The sequence below is a fragment of the Cheilinus undulatus genome, linkage group 4 (assembly GCF_018320785.1).
Source record: "Cheilinus undulatus linkage group 4, ASM1832078v1, whole genome shotgun sequence".
Classification (NCBI taxonomy): domain Eukaryota; kingdom Metazoa; phylum Chordata; class Actinopteri; order Labriformes; family Labridae; genus Cheilinus; species Cheilinus undulatus.
Genome location: NC_054868.1, coordinates 37,913,314 through 37,928,304, shown reverse-complemented (window position 1 = coordinate 37,928,304; position 14,991 = coordinate 37,913,314). Strand labels below are relative to the sequence as shown.

General features: G+C 38.7%; 1 protein-coding gene across 1 annotated transcript; it reads right to left on the bottom strand.

Annotated features, from left to right (window-relative positions):
- Positions 1-1,325: 1,325 nt before the first annotated feature.
- pkd2 (polycystic kidney disease 2) lies at positions 1,326-13,500 on the bottom strand. The gene is made up of 15 exons (XM_041785316.1): positions 12,528-13,500; positions 10,788-10,901; positions 9,501-9,634; positions 8,912-9,162; positions 8,600-8,824; positions 7,719-7,947; positions 7,457-7,627; positions 7,196-7,377; positions 6,987-7,107; positions 6,810-6,908; positions 4,614-4,735; positions 4,334-4,451; positions 4,015-4,178; positions 3,399-3,546; positions 1,326-2,255 (listed from the first exon to the last, which is right to left on the bottom strand). The coding sequence occupies exons 1-15, from the start codon at positions 12,949-12,951 to the stop codon at positions 2,046-2,048; spliced, it is 2,712 nt and encodes a 903-aa protein (XP_041641250.1). The 5' UTR covers positions 12,952-13,500; the 3' UTR covers positions 1,326-2,045.
- Between the last annotated feature and the right edge of the window lie 1,491 nt (positions 13,501-14,991).

The window sequence follows — 14,991 nt, the reverse complement described above, 5'->3', positions numbered from 1 at the left end:
CAGCTGAACTCCATAACTTAACACAGAACTTTGGCATAGCTGGTGCCACAGACCACAGTACTGGATACATCAGCTCTAAAGCTCTCTAGGGTTTTATCTTTACTTTTAGAGTGGATTACATGCTTTAATGATGTTAACAATTTCATTTAACTGTCTATGCAGTTATGCCCTTGTCAAAACCTCAAAGTTTAAGAAAAACATGGACAAGACTATCCTGTAGGAATGCATTACAAATAAATAAACTGTTGTTTAAAGATTTCTCAAACAAGACAGGTAGTGGCTAGTTTTCTGCCCAGTAATGTTTATATTTGACCATGAAAAGACAGAGAATGATTTTATTACCTGTTAATAAAGATATAGAAATGTTAATTAGAGTAGTGAAACATGCATAAATAAGAGAAATAATACTTTAGTGAGCCAGTTTTTCTAAAAAAAGTAAAGCATCTCAAGAGAGAGGGCTAAATGCTCACACAAATAAACCAGGAAATTCTTTACAGGTCAATACAAACCTTTCCGTTTTGTACAAATAAGTAAACTGTTTATAGCTTACTAAATTTCTGTCTGTAGTGTGTTATGTGTTTCATACAAGTTAATACTCAACATTAACATTAGTTTTTGGACATCAGATTTCATTTTATTAAACCTCTGTAACTAGATCGTCTCAATTATTCACTTTTGCACACTTTTGAAATAACATGAGTTTTAAATACGTCTTGATTTTGTCTCTGCTCTCTTTTCCTTATGTTATACCTGAGTGTCTTTTGTGATATATAAGTAGCATGTGGGGTAACTTTTTTGTTCTGAAGAAATGTCTTATCCTAAAATTTGTATTCTGATGTAAATGTTTGACAATATGTATAAACATTTTAAATGCGTCTTTGTTAGTCTTTTATTAAGTGCAACTTTAAAGTATTCTGTTTCTGCAGACCTGCGATGATTATGTTGTGTTTAATTTATGTTGTGTAACAATCAAATGTAAAAGAAAACTTTGTAAAGTTAATTTTAGTTAAGTTTTATAATATTTAAAAACTAGTCCAAGTTGGCATTGTGTACTGTTACAAATTAAACAAGCCAATGTCATCTCCTTTTTTACTGTTTCCTTTCTTTAAATACTTCCTCTTCAACTGTTTCTATCATTTTACTGTCTTTCATCTTATTTCTGGACCTTTTCATCCTTGGTGATACCCCTGAAAACCACCATGCTACTCGTCATATCCACCTCATACGCCACTGTAAAGGTGTACACTTTATTTTTTCAATCGATTATTTCTCCTTGCCCCTGGTAATATGCAAGAACATAAAAAAGCATTACATACTAAACATACCCATATCTTAATAAAACTTTATTTGTCGTAAAGATAAAAAAAGATTGTGTACAAAAAGGTAAGGCACAAGGACAAATAATAAATGCATGGGTTTCCCATGAACACTAGATGCACTCCAAACTGAAGTTTGTTTTAAGTTACAATATGTATCATAAAATGATAAGCTAATAATCCAAAGCTCAATCAATGTACAAAGGATGAGTAACTATGACAGAACGCGCCACACTTGTACCTACTGTGTGTTAAAAATAAAAAGAATCAGCACAATAATCATTCATAAAAAAGCCCTTTTTGTTTTGTGTAAATAACATTAAGATTTGAAAATATCAAATCAAAAGCAAGGTGAGCATTTTTCATGTAATACTGAAACCATACACTCTGTATTTGAGTACAACTGAGTATGCTTACAGGCTGGTGTATTATATACAACTCTGTGTCTAAAACACACCGTAACACTGTACCATTAATCCTTCATATTCCTTGAAATTCCTAAGTCTAGTGAATACTCTGGCATGTAACTCTTAGAACCTCGCTCCTGTTCAGTGCATTTAGGCATTTATAGTAAAGTTCCCTCCTTTATATTATGTAAGAAACTTGAACAGTTTCATCTCATTTTGGTCTTAAAAGCAAAATGTCCCTTGTCTTCAGTTGCTTGAACTGCTGTTGGAAATATCAGAGTGTTTCTTGCCATAGTGGAATAATCTTCAGTGAGCCAGGCCCTCACACATGGCCGCTCACGGTTGTGCTCGCATCGAGGCCATCGACGGACAAGGAGGAGGATGGACGGGGCCGAGGGCCGACAGGAGTGGCTGTCTGAGGGTGGCTCACCTGTGACACCATATCGTCAGACTCCAGGCGCTCCAGCTCCTCCCTCACCAGCATCTCCATCTGCTCCCTGTGAGCGTCCGTGTCCCGACCCAGGCGCTCATCCTGAAACACAAAAACAGATGACTGTTTCAATGGACATAAGGAATGCTGATAACTTATCAGAAAGCAGTGCTGTCACTGTAAATCTGAATGTTCCAAGCTCTCCTATGTGTCTAACCTCTGTTATTGAAGCATGGTGTTGTTTTCTTATGTGTTTGAAGTGAGAGCATGGCTTTTCTCGTTACGCTGTAATACATTTAGGTGATGATATTAAAAAATGAGTAAAAGAGGATTAAAAAATAAGATAAGGGTTTGGGGATGATTATCTGTTGAAAATACATACAGCCATGCAATTTTTGTCACAGCTCAGTGCCATTAAACATTGGCAAAACTCACCACTTTCAAGAGAGCTACAGAATCTTAGTTAATTCAGAAATAACCCTGCACTCATGTCTGATTTTACTATAGTTTTTGTTCTGGCTAAGCAAGTCAGCTCAGATATCCCTCTCCCTAGTGACATTTTCCAGCTTCTCCTCAGGGATTCTGAGTTATTCCTGGGTCAGACGGGATATAAAATCCCTCCAGAAAGTTCCGGGCAAGGTTTGCCCTAAGGTCTCCTCCCAGTTGGATGTGCCTGGAAGACGTCCATAGGTAAGTGGCCAGGGGGCGTCCTGATCAGATGCCTGAACCACCTCAGCGGACTCCTTTCAATGTGAAGGAGCAGCAGCTCTACTCCAACCTCCCCCTAAATGTCTGAGCTCCTCACCCTTCTCTAAAGCCGGGCATACACTGTGCAAATGTCATCCGGTTCAGACATGATTTTTGGGTTGCACGACCCACCGATTTTCAGTCAGATCATGCAGCATTTGTTGTACTGTGTCAGAGGGATATGATACCCAGTTTAAGACTGAGCCCAGCCACCCAGATGAGGAATCTCATTTCAACCCCTTGCTCATAAACTCCTTCTCTTAGGCAAAGGACTCATTCCCCAACCGGGGGAACAAACATGTTTTTGGCAGAGAAACATGGCCTCGGGTTTGGAGGTGATGGCCCGGCCATTTATTGTTTTGCACAATAGGTGTGCACCCCTTCTGAGGATGGATTTTGCATGAATGGCTGTTCACAGTTTATCTATGTCTATTGTATCTGCCCCTGACAAATAAACCATAACAAATGAATGGACACTCTATCTGTAAGGCATATTACCTCCATAACTCCATCCAACAGCCGGCCTAGCACGTCTCTCCTCTTGAGTTTGGCTCTCTCCATGGATTCCAGCTTCACAATCACAGCGTCTATCTTTGACACAATGCTGCCAATAGAGTGCTCCATCCTGTCCACGCGCCTCACCAGTCTGGAAGAAGCAGAAACATTATCATATGGCTATTCTAATTTTTAAAAATTAACAATCTGTTTAGGTATAAAATTTGCCAAAATTAAACCAAATGTTTCAGTTTAACATGTAAATCTGTTGTTGCTGCTGCAGCTAGACCACAAACTCTAACAAGCTGTTCAAGAGACAAATTAATCTGCAACACTTTTTGATGAAAGATTAAGTCATTTCTGAGGCAAAACTGTCGAAACTCCGTGGTTCTACCTCTGAAATTAAAAGTGTGAGATAATTCTGGAAACCTGAGTGTCTACACTTACTAAAATGAAAGGTGCTTGATAGTGAAACCTTAAACTGTGTGAAAATGTCTGCAGTGTTTACATGGGTTTGTATTTTTTCCTGTGACCCCTGTGTCTGATTAAGGCCTCTTCCTCTAAATTTTATCCATCAATAACCCTGCATGTAAGTTAAAGTACAAAAAAGGTTCCATACACTTGAAACTCCTCATAGGACACGCCCCCAGAGCTGCTGCCACGCCTACGAGAGCTGTGGCCACTATCCTCGTCGTCGTCTTCCTCAGAGTCATCCTGGGTACGAGGAAAGCTCCGCCCACTGCTGGGTCGAGTCAGCGAATTGCGTTCCAGCTCCAAGTCCTCCTAGCATACGAACATGAACAGACTGAACATCTACAGGTGTTGCTGAGTTTGTACTAACACGTTTATGCTGTGTGCTTCTGCATCTTTAATCTGAATCAGTTACTAAAAGCATTTGTTTTCATGTTACAGACTTAACAGTCTGTGTCATCACTCACTCTCTCTTTTTCTAGGTCGTCTCTCATTTGCTGGTGTTCATGCTCTGTCAGCTCCTGATCGCCATCTTGATCATACTTTGCAAAGATGGCTTGAATCTCTGCATCTGTGTGGCCTTTCCTGGGCAACAAAAGCACAGGAAAGCACAAATGTAGCATTAGTTTGGCATTCACTGAACTACCCAAAAACAAGAAATACAGAAAAGCAAATGTCTACTATGACTCTAACATTCCCTTAACCACAAACAAATACATTTTAGTGATTTTTTTGGTAGTTTTTTACCCTTTCAGATCCTGGCGGAGTTCATCAAAGTTCAGTTTCCCCCCGGCCTGACGCAAACTCTCAGAGATGTCATCTACTGCTGTCTTCTTCAGTCTCAACTTCATCAAGGCTTTGTTACAGCCCTGAGAGTAAAAAAAAGGCATTAACAACATTACTTTTGTACGTAAGACAAGTTTTTTAAACCGGGAACAACTTTACATTTTCAGAGGTGGAAAAAAATACACAATTATTGTACTCAAGTAAAAGTATAGTTACCGTTGTTGCCCTAACTCCGTGGATAACTTCACTCATGCTGCAAATGTGTCTCACATCAAAAACAACAACAATCCACCAGAAACATGAGTTGAGATGGATAAATACATTGGTAATGCAAATGCAACCTGCATGAAGTCTTTCTGTATCATGTATTATGAAGATGACTCTGACTGGAACAAAGAGCCTCTCAGAATCAAAATGGTGTTCTTAATGGAAGTTCTGTGAGCTTCATTATGTGACCATAATGAAAATGTTTTTAGTTTTAGTTTTTCTGACTTACACCTACTGCAGGAACCATCAGATCTTTTGCTGACTAGGACATTCAGGTAAAGAGAGCAGCACAACACAGCTCATCACCAATTGATGGTGAGATGAACCTTAACCAGGGTCAACTTCTTAAGTCTGACAAGACTTCTGTGTTCAAGTTCACTAAGAACTACCTTTGCAACCATTTAATCACCCATGCAGCATAACTCCAGAGATCATACCCAGTTTGCCTTCAATCTGTGGACTTGGAAAAAGCAGGCATTTTTTCCAAAGAGCAGTCCTGTTGAGGGTGCCAAGGGTATTGCTGCAAACCACTGAGTACCCCTTACCACCTCCAGCATGGCCTCAGCAGATGGCTGTCAACATGATTCTGGTTCTGCTCAAAGTTCCTGCCCCTTAAAGGGAATGTTTTCCTCACCACTGTAACAAAGCTAAATACTACTAGTGATAAGCTCATGGTGATTAGCATTGGGTCTTTATAACAGGCTACATCAAAGAGTACAGTCTAGACCTGCCCTCTTTGTAAAGTGTCTCGAGATTACTTCAGTTATAAACTGGTACTATACAAAGATTGATTTATTGATTGATACAAACAGATTTAGAGCTCTGTCTGTATTGTAAGGACAAAGACAGATATGAACCTGCTGGTTGTGGGCCTCTCATAGGGATGTTCCTTCATATAAATTCTTTCTATAGTTTGGTTTTGTGAGGGGTAGTTTAATGAACTCAGAATTGCTTCTTTACTTTATGCAGGTGATGTAGCTCTGTTTGTTTTATCACTTTGTGAATGAGAGGAGGTGCACAGTTTGCAGTTGAGTCTTATGTAGTGGTCAGCAATGCCAAGTCTGCCAAGTTACGTGCCAAGTTATACGTGCTACAGTCTTTACGTTTTGTTTATTGATGAGGGAATAAAGGATCATGCAATTGATAGACCGAAGGCGTCGCATCAAAACTAAGGAGTCAGCTGAGGGTTTCAGGTATCTGATTAGGATGCCTATTGGGCAGCATCCGCTCAAGATTTTCCAGGCATCTCCAATTTGTAGACCTCAGTAAAACCCCCCTAAATCCCTATGGGACAGGATTATCTCATCTGGTCTGTGAATGCATCTTTATCTCCTATGTAGAGAATAAATACACGTCTGAACATCTGCACTTTCTAAGCCTACCTCGACCCAGCTAACTAAGGAAATATGAAAGGATAGATGGGAACTCTGGCATCCTAAAGAAATTGTAGAAAATGTGATTTTCACTCTGTAAACTATAGAGCAGGTGCATGTATATTCTTATATTATCTGTCTTTATTGCCATCTTTTAATCAAAATTCAAACACCTGTATCTCTACAGCAGTGGTGTGCATTGGGGCAAGTCTAGGTGTGCCATAGGAATTTGTACAGCCATATCACAACCAAAGCAAATCACAACTATACAACAACTAAAGATGCTGTAACATATTTTCATTTTTCTGGATATGAATAAGGTGTGCCTTGAGATTTTTGGGCAATCTTGAGTGTGCTTTGGGAAAAAAATATCATAATATGTGGACTTATTCCTGAAGCAATTCATCCTAAAGTAAACACACTGTTCCCTGGGCCACTCTAGTAATACTGTATTTTCATAGTGATGGTGTAATGGAAGCCCAGCTTTCTAAAACAACTGCCACATGTAGCTTATTACCTTTTTAATAAGGTCAGTCATTTCCATCTCAGACCTGTGCTGGGACATGTCAGCCTTCACCTCAGAGTATGTGTCATTGATGATTGCCAGGAACATGTTCTGTGAAGGAAAGACAAGATTAAAGCTATTTTTGTTTTGGTAATTAGAGAAATTCAACAAAGCAGAGGCCTTACTCACCATGAGAATGAAGAAAATGAAGAAGACAAAGGTAATGAAATAGATTGGTCCAAGCAAAGGATTCACCTCTTCAATTTTTGAGAACTCAAAGTCTCCAAGAATGATGCGGAACTGAGTAAAACTAAACACACAGCGAAACATGTCAACACCTGAAAACAAGTGGTAGATTTGTTTGTATAAGGACTACTTTTTGCTATTAGCGCTCTCACATGCTTGCTTGGAAAGTGCTGAAATCGTCAACTTGAGTTCCAAACACCAAGTAGGCCAGCTGAGCGTACGCCAGGAAGATGATGAAGAACATGATGGCGAAACCCACAAGGTCCTTAGCACAGCGAGACATGGTGCCTGAGAGCTGACTCATGGTCTTATTGAAATTGATGAACTTAAAAAGCTGAGAGAGATTATGTGCTGGCATTAGTCAACGTTACAGCATTTGGGTATACAACATGATAGCTTTGGAGAGTTTATACCTTAACCCAGGAGAAGAAGACGATTACTGCTGCCACATTGTTGAACTGGACTTGCAGACTGGCTAAAGGTTCAAATATGGGGTGAGTAGCATGGTACTCCAACAGGCCTTTGAGGAGATTTCCAACCATTGCTGTTCTGGTTATGTTCATGATTACAGCAACAACACTCAGCTGAAGAAGGAACAGACAAAAAAGTCAGGGAGAAACTAGTAAGATTGTTGCAATAACCCAAAATCCGACTCTGAAACACAGTGATACACACCACAACAATGAGAACATCTAGACAGTTCCACAGGCTCTTGAAGTAATGCAGACGATGGATGCGGATCTCCAGCACCTCTTCCACTACGTAGTAGAGGATGAATAGGCAGAATGCCACCTCACACACTCCCACGAAGTAGTCCCAGCTGGACACATAGCGTATCAGACGCACTGTTTGAAAATTCCAGGAGGTCAGCACGCCACCAGTGGCAGGAAACTCCACTAACAACCTGACAAAGGCAGCAAATTGTAATATTCACACAATGTTAGTTATAATGTTGAAATGTTGTTTTAAATGCAAACCAAAGTATGGGAGCACGGCTTTAAAAAAAGATTGATTTGTTACAATTTTGAAATATAAAATATGCCTCATTGGCTTATTAACATTTTGATCAGTTAGCTTCAAAATCTACTTGGTCATTGTTATTGGTGAAAAGATACATGTGAAAACTGCTGATCTGATGTGCATGTGTTCATAACATCAATCCTCACTGAGCTTTGAAGGGGATCAGCCATTTATTTTGGCAGGTCTGGAACAAATATGCTGTCAGATACATTTTATTTAGTTTTTTTGGGTTCATTTTACCCCCCTGATATACTGGAGACAGTGGAAAGAAGGCACTGGTCTTTATAGAATAAATACTAGCTAGACATATAAAATGATATAGTGTTGCAGTCAACAATTTTCCCTGAAACATTCTAATTTTTAATGTTTCTTAAATGTTGCAATCCATATATTTCTGGTATCATTATTCTTAAACTTTTTCACAGTATAAAAAGGTTAAAAGCCAATAAATAAAATATACTGATCCTGACAGAACTACATTGTTGTCTGGACTATATTTTAATGGATAAGTTGTGACTGCTGATGCTGATTCATACCTGGCAATGCAGAAGAGGTTGATGTTCCCATTGTAGACAGAGAAGTCAACAAACACCGCTCTGGTGCCTCTGTCCAGCCACAGATGGTCTTTGAGAAACTGCAGTTGGACCGCTGACTCCTCTCTGGTACGTGACAAGTCCTGGTAGTATCCTCCACCTCCATATTTAGACACCTGACCCCAATAACTGCTCCCATTCATCTCACTCTCTGTTGTATACACCCAACTACAAGACACCAAAATGAAAGGCCTTACTTTCAAAACGCTCTGTTTTTCTTAGTATTTGACACATTGAATGAAAAATCTGACTTACGCAGTCCCATTCTTGGGGCCGAAGGAGACGGTATCCTCGTTGGATGGGGTGTACAAGTTGTAGCAGTCCTGAACCTCATCTCTCAGATCCTCATGGACGAAGCAGGATTCATTGCGAACTTTGACTTGCCTAAGCCGTGGCACACCAAGCAGGAGGTTCTCATAGTAGATTAGGCTCTGGTTCTCTGGCAGGCTCTTGTTGTTGTACCAAACCTCCCAGTACATGCCATTAAGGAAAGGACCCTCTGTGAACTACAATGTGTAAGGCAGGCAGGATTAAAGCAGAGGATGAAGACTTTCTATAGCACAGTATTGAGTCATAATGTGACCCTACAGTGACATCACTGTAGATCCAAATTCAGTAAGGCTGGTGTGTTAATAGTAAGGAATTGTTACCTTATTCTTGTGTGGCATTTTCTTTGTTTGATTAAGTTATGAACTGTTTTTTTCTATGTTTTGCTTTCATAAAAGGCATCTCCTTTAACATCTGCACTTTAATTTGCACAAATAAAGTACAATTACAAGAATTTCAACTTAAATAACACCCAACTAAAGGTAGCTCCTGAAAAAGAGATTCTCTTTGTCTTTACCTTCCAGAAATCCTCCATAGTTGCGAGGCTTCTAAAAGTGCAAGGGTCACCAGCAGACAGTGGGGTGTCCAAGAAAAGCTGAGACATCACTTTGGTATAGTAGTACATGTTGGCACTCACCATCCCATAGGTCACTGCAAAGCAAATCATACTACAAGTAATATTTCCAGGAAAACCAGCTATATAATAAGAGAAAGAAACAGATGAATGCAGACTCAATAAATGCTTTTTGTTTACATAATTGTTGTTCAATCTCACTGATCTAGAACATAAAATCTGTATTATCTTTCTCCTGTGTATTTCTATTCCTAGTAGGCATTCAGTTTTCATCGAGGAGCAGCTCTGGAAAGTTCTTTAAAAAGTGAAGCTCTGCCTGGCAGAGTATGCCTACACACAGTCTGCCAGGAAATAATTTCCTGATCCACCCCAAACCACAGCTTGGCATTTGTAATTGCAGCAAAAAGAGAACAGAAATGTTACAGAGGATTCTTCATCCCCCGACATATTACATGTGGGCTTTCCATCAATTTGTTTACAATTACATGCTGCAGCAGCAACTTTGTACAGTTACTGAAAGGATGCTCGCTGACAATTTTTGGGGATAATATATACATAGCAAAGACTATAAAGCCCAAACTGTGAGCCTGGTAAATAACTTTCCAGCTCCATAAAAGGTGTCATGGCCTGTGGACTTGCTTTATTTTAACAAGTTTTTAATAAACTCACAAATATAGCAACAACTAATGATTGGTTTCATTATCAAGCAATTCATTTGGTAAGATTGGCATGATGGTGTAAACTGTGAATCGTCTTCTTTTGTCTAACCTACAGTGAACCTCCAATGTACCATGATCGTGTCAGAAAGAAAACAAGACAACAGAAAACACAGAAAAAAAATATCAATTAACACAACAGACCCAAGGATTATTTGCTACTTTTTCTTAGAAATTAATGTAACGGTTAAAAGGTGATCAAAATAGTTTCATATTTGTTGTCAAGTTAAAGTGTTATGGTTGTAACTAAACCAAAGACTAGCTTTGACTGCACTAACATTTTGCTATTATATGAAATAAATTAAAAAACCGTAAATAAATCTGCACTTTCTCCTATTAGTTACTTATTTTATGTGTAGGTAGTTCAAGACATGACTACCTTGACATTCACACCAGTTGGGATAAAAAAAAAAAAAAAAACACTTGGCAGAAATATTTTTTCTTGCCAGGTTGATTTCTCAATACTGCACACATTTCTGTCACAATTTTGGAAGAGTTTTTACTTTTTACTTACAGATACAAAGGGTGATGAGGAATGCGATATACGTGAGCATCTCCCTCAGTACATTCTTGAGGTATCTTTCTCTGCTGCTTTCACTGTCCTCCATCAGCTCTGTGCCCCACAGAACTGCAGAGAGACAGCAATACAAGCATACATCAGCACATGAATGGTAGATTAATAGACAAGATAGGGGAAATATTAAAGAAAAACGGACAAAAGACAGACTGTATGCCCAATATATCAATATAAGATGGCATTTGATTGCATTTGTCAACCTTAATGTGTGTTATAATGTCTGAAAGCTTGTGAGAAAAGAAGACCTTAAAACCCACTTATTATCCTGATTTATTTGGATTTTACTTTGAATGCCTTTGCGCTTGACTGGTTTAGGTCTTTTGTAAAGTCATCAATTGGGCTGGAAGATATAGTTCAATACTCGTATTATTAACCTCCTAAAACCCCGAGGACATTACATTTGGCTTTCAAACAACAGAGTAATAATTTCTGCTGTTGGGAATTTTTCAGATAGTTGTCCGGAATGTCCACTGAGGATGCAGTAATTTTTTGGAAATGTTGGGAGAGTTTGCTTTAAAATTATCAGCAATTTTCATGAAAACTGTTGCAAATTTGTTTGGATGTTTTGGGGCATTTGCTTGGAAATTTTCAAGTATTGTCGAGGAAGTTTTGGGGATATATTTATATATTTTGAAGAGTATCATTGGAAGTATTGGGGGTAAATTGCTTTGAATATTTTTGGAATTTTAAGGGAATTTGGGATATTTGCTTGGAAATTTAATGGAAATTTGTGACATGTGTTTGTAATTTTTTGGGAAACTTGAATTTTGGTGGGAATTTGCTTTGCTTTTTGAGGCATTTTAATGAAAATTTGGTAAGTTTATTTACAAATTCTGGTTAATTTGATTGGAAATTCGAGGTAGGGTTGTCCTTTGAGGAATTCCATAATTTTCATGAACATTTTGGAGGGACTGTATGGATGTTTGTGGGGAATTTCCACTGTTTCATGAAATCTTGGGAATTCTTTAGTAAAGTTTGGAGAATTTGATAAGAAATTTTAGGCGGAAATTGCTTGTATTCTTTCAGGAAACTAATAGGAATTTTGGGTGAATTTTCTATAGAAACGTTTAGGCTTTATGATAAAATATTTGGGGACTAGTTGAAGAAATTTTAGGGTACTTTTTAGGGGCTACTATGAAAATATGTTTACCAGTTTTGACAGGATGTTCAGTGGATTTATGGACATCATTTTTGGTCATGACGAATTTCTGCTCGAAGACAAGGCTAAGCTTTTAAAACCATCAGGTCCTACTCATCCCAAATATGAGGGGAAAAAATGCATTCAAGGCAAAAGCTCAGGTCTCAGGAAGTTAAGGCTAGTGTCGATGCTTTGAAAAGATATGATGGTTAAAATTCAACTTTTGTAGCTGTGTATAATAGATATTAAAGTGTATCAACTCTTAACAGTGAATGGGGAAGTGACATTTTTTTTAAAACACTGTTATTTATATTTGAGAGGAAGTAATGAATAAAAATAGGACATTAAAACTGTGATATAATGAAAATTACATCTGGTTGAGTGCTTATTATCAAGGGAAAATAGTCTCTTAACTCTACAGCCATATATCCTTTATCTTATTTCATTTACACAATATCATAAAGAGTCTTATCTGTAGATTATAAAGTATTTGCTACTTTGTCATGCCAACACGTTATAAAAGCTTCATAGTGACTTACCTCTGATTCTCTGGAGTATTAGCTTCAAACAGCTGGGGTGCTCATGCCTGTCCTGCTGCTGGGCATCCACAGTCGGGCTGGGGTACAATCCTCCTCGGGTGATGTGGGTGCTGCTGCCTCCGCCAGTGTAACTTCCCAGGCCGCTGCTGCAGCTGCTGCTGGAGGCCGTGGACACCGACCTCCTCCCGGGGCTCGCCGGAGGCCAGTCAGCCTCCATAATCTCATCTTCGGGCTCGAAACCGGGATTATCACGGCTCCACGCTTGTCTGGATGGAGGAGACGGTGTTCCAATGACTCCTCCGAGACCAAGGTCTTGAGGCTGGATGTTCTCCATCTCTATCCCCTCTCCTGCGTCCAGTCTATGAGGCAACCTGCCAGTCTGGGTCTGCGGTAGCTGCTGCGGTCTGACTCGGGAAGAGCTCATGGTTCAATGTGCTGAATATTTATTTTACTTTGTGTGAGGCATCTGAAAAACTTCAACGGGATCTAAGAACGCGAATTCCTCTAAGAAATGCTAAAAATGGCTAAACTGTTTGGCTATTCCCTTGAAAAACTCAACAGTCAAACGCCTTAAATCAAAGCAGTGGGAAATTTAGTCAAATACAAAAGGGCCAGATAAAAGAAAAGCTTACACTTGTAGGAAGAAGAAAGACATTTAAACGCTTAAACGATGCTAAGTTAGTCCCTGTTTTCCCGTTAGTTTCCACTCACCAACCGTTAAAAAAGTTTCCTTGAGTTATACATCCAGTCGTCTTCATTTACGTCTCAAAAACGATGTCCGTTAACCTTAAAAGGATGCATTTAAAAAGGGCCGAAGTTCTTACACAACACGTAATTAAAGTTGTCACCTAGTAAGTTATTTTCATGACGTTGACGTCCGCATTAAAATGCTTGTGTTTATGTGGAGCGAGAAAGGCACTTTTCTTGCCCCAGGACAGCCATCTTGTTCTTCAACTGTTCCCCTAAAATCGCTCTTTCTCATTTGTTCAGGACTCAGATTACACTGAAGAAGTCATGGCGTCTTAGAAAAGGATGAAAACACTTCATTGGAAAGCATTTTCTCGTCTGAAATTTTAACAACAGTAATTTGTATCAAATGTTTTCTCGATTGAGAAAAGGAATTAAACGTTAATAGATGAACGCTGCGATGGTTTTTGGTTCGTTGTGAAATGTAAATATGATATTTTAGTCACAGGTAGTATGAAAATTATTTGAAAACTTCTCTCACATTCCTATTGATTCTAAATGTTTACTAATAAGTAATTACTGGATACATTTTGTTTATGCATTTTGTTCGTACAATGAAGAACAGACACTGGCATTACATAATATCTTTATGTTTGGGTCAGCGGTTGCTATGGCAACATGAAACTGCAAAAATCGCAACGTCCAGAGGCAGATTAGCAAAGGTGGTAAAGTAGGCCACACGACTATTACACTCAAGTTAAGGTAAAGTGACTCTTGTGAAAGTTTAATTTAGTTGAAGTAAAAGTATTGGTCTTTAAGTAAAAGTAAAAAGTATCTATGTAAAGTTTACTTCAATTAGTGAGAAGCTACTGAGGAGTTGTACAGTAAAACAATCTTCCCCTACAACCAGAGAACAGATCTCAAACCAGGTTGTCCAGGTAAGGTCACACCATAATGGATTTGTCCAGCAAAATTGACAATGGTAATTAAATTTACAGAGCTAATTTTCACAATTTTAAAGCGATTATGCTGATCCACACTACATAGAGTTCATGTTAAAAACTGTTTAATACTTTACTATACAACAGAGCTACAGCAACTCTTGTGAATCTGTGGCAGGATGGGTGTCCTCTAGCAAGAACAACAACAACAAGAACAACACTTTAAGAGCACATAGAGCACAGACAGGACCTCTAACTCAGTGGATAACTTCACTCATGATCCAAATGTGTGTCACATTAAAAACATCAACAATCCACTAGAAACATGAGCAAAAGTAAACCCAGCAGGGATCACTGTACAACAGGCAATATACAAACACAACTAAACACATATAAACACAACTAAACACTCTGCCCAAGGGTATGATGTGGAACTTTGCCCACACATCCCCTTAAATTTGAAATCCCAGTGGGCAGAGCTTAGACAAGTTGACTCAACACCATCAAATTAATCCAAGCCTGAAGACCATTTCACCCAGACTACACTTAAAATTACACTTTGACAGTTAAACTCAACTCTGACATGTTTAACCCTGAGATACTAGCGTTTTTGCTTTTTGGAATGTGATATGGAATCATTCTCTCTGTGTGCTACTGTGTAGTCAACAGAGATGGAAAAAAACCACAAGACTGCTGTACTCAAGTAAAAGTACAGTTACTGTGCTTAAAACTTACTTAAGTAGAAGTAAAAGTGCTGATTTCAAAATGTACTCAAGAAAATACTAGTACCCAAAAATACTACTCAAAGTAGTAATTTGAGTAAATGCAATTAGTAG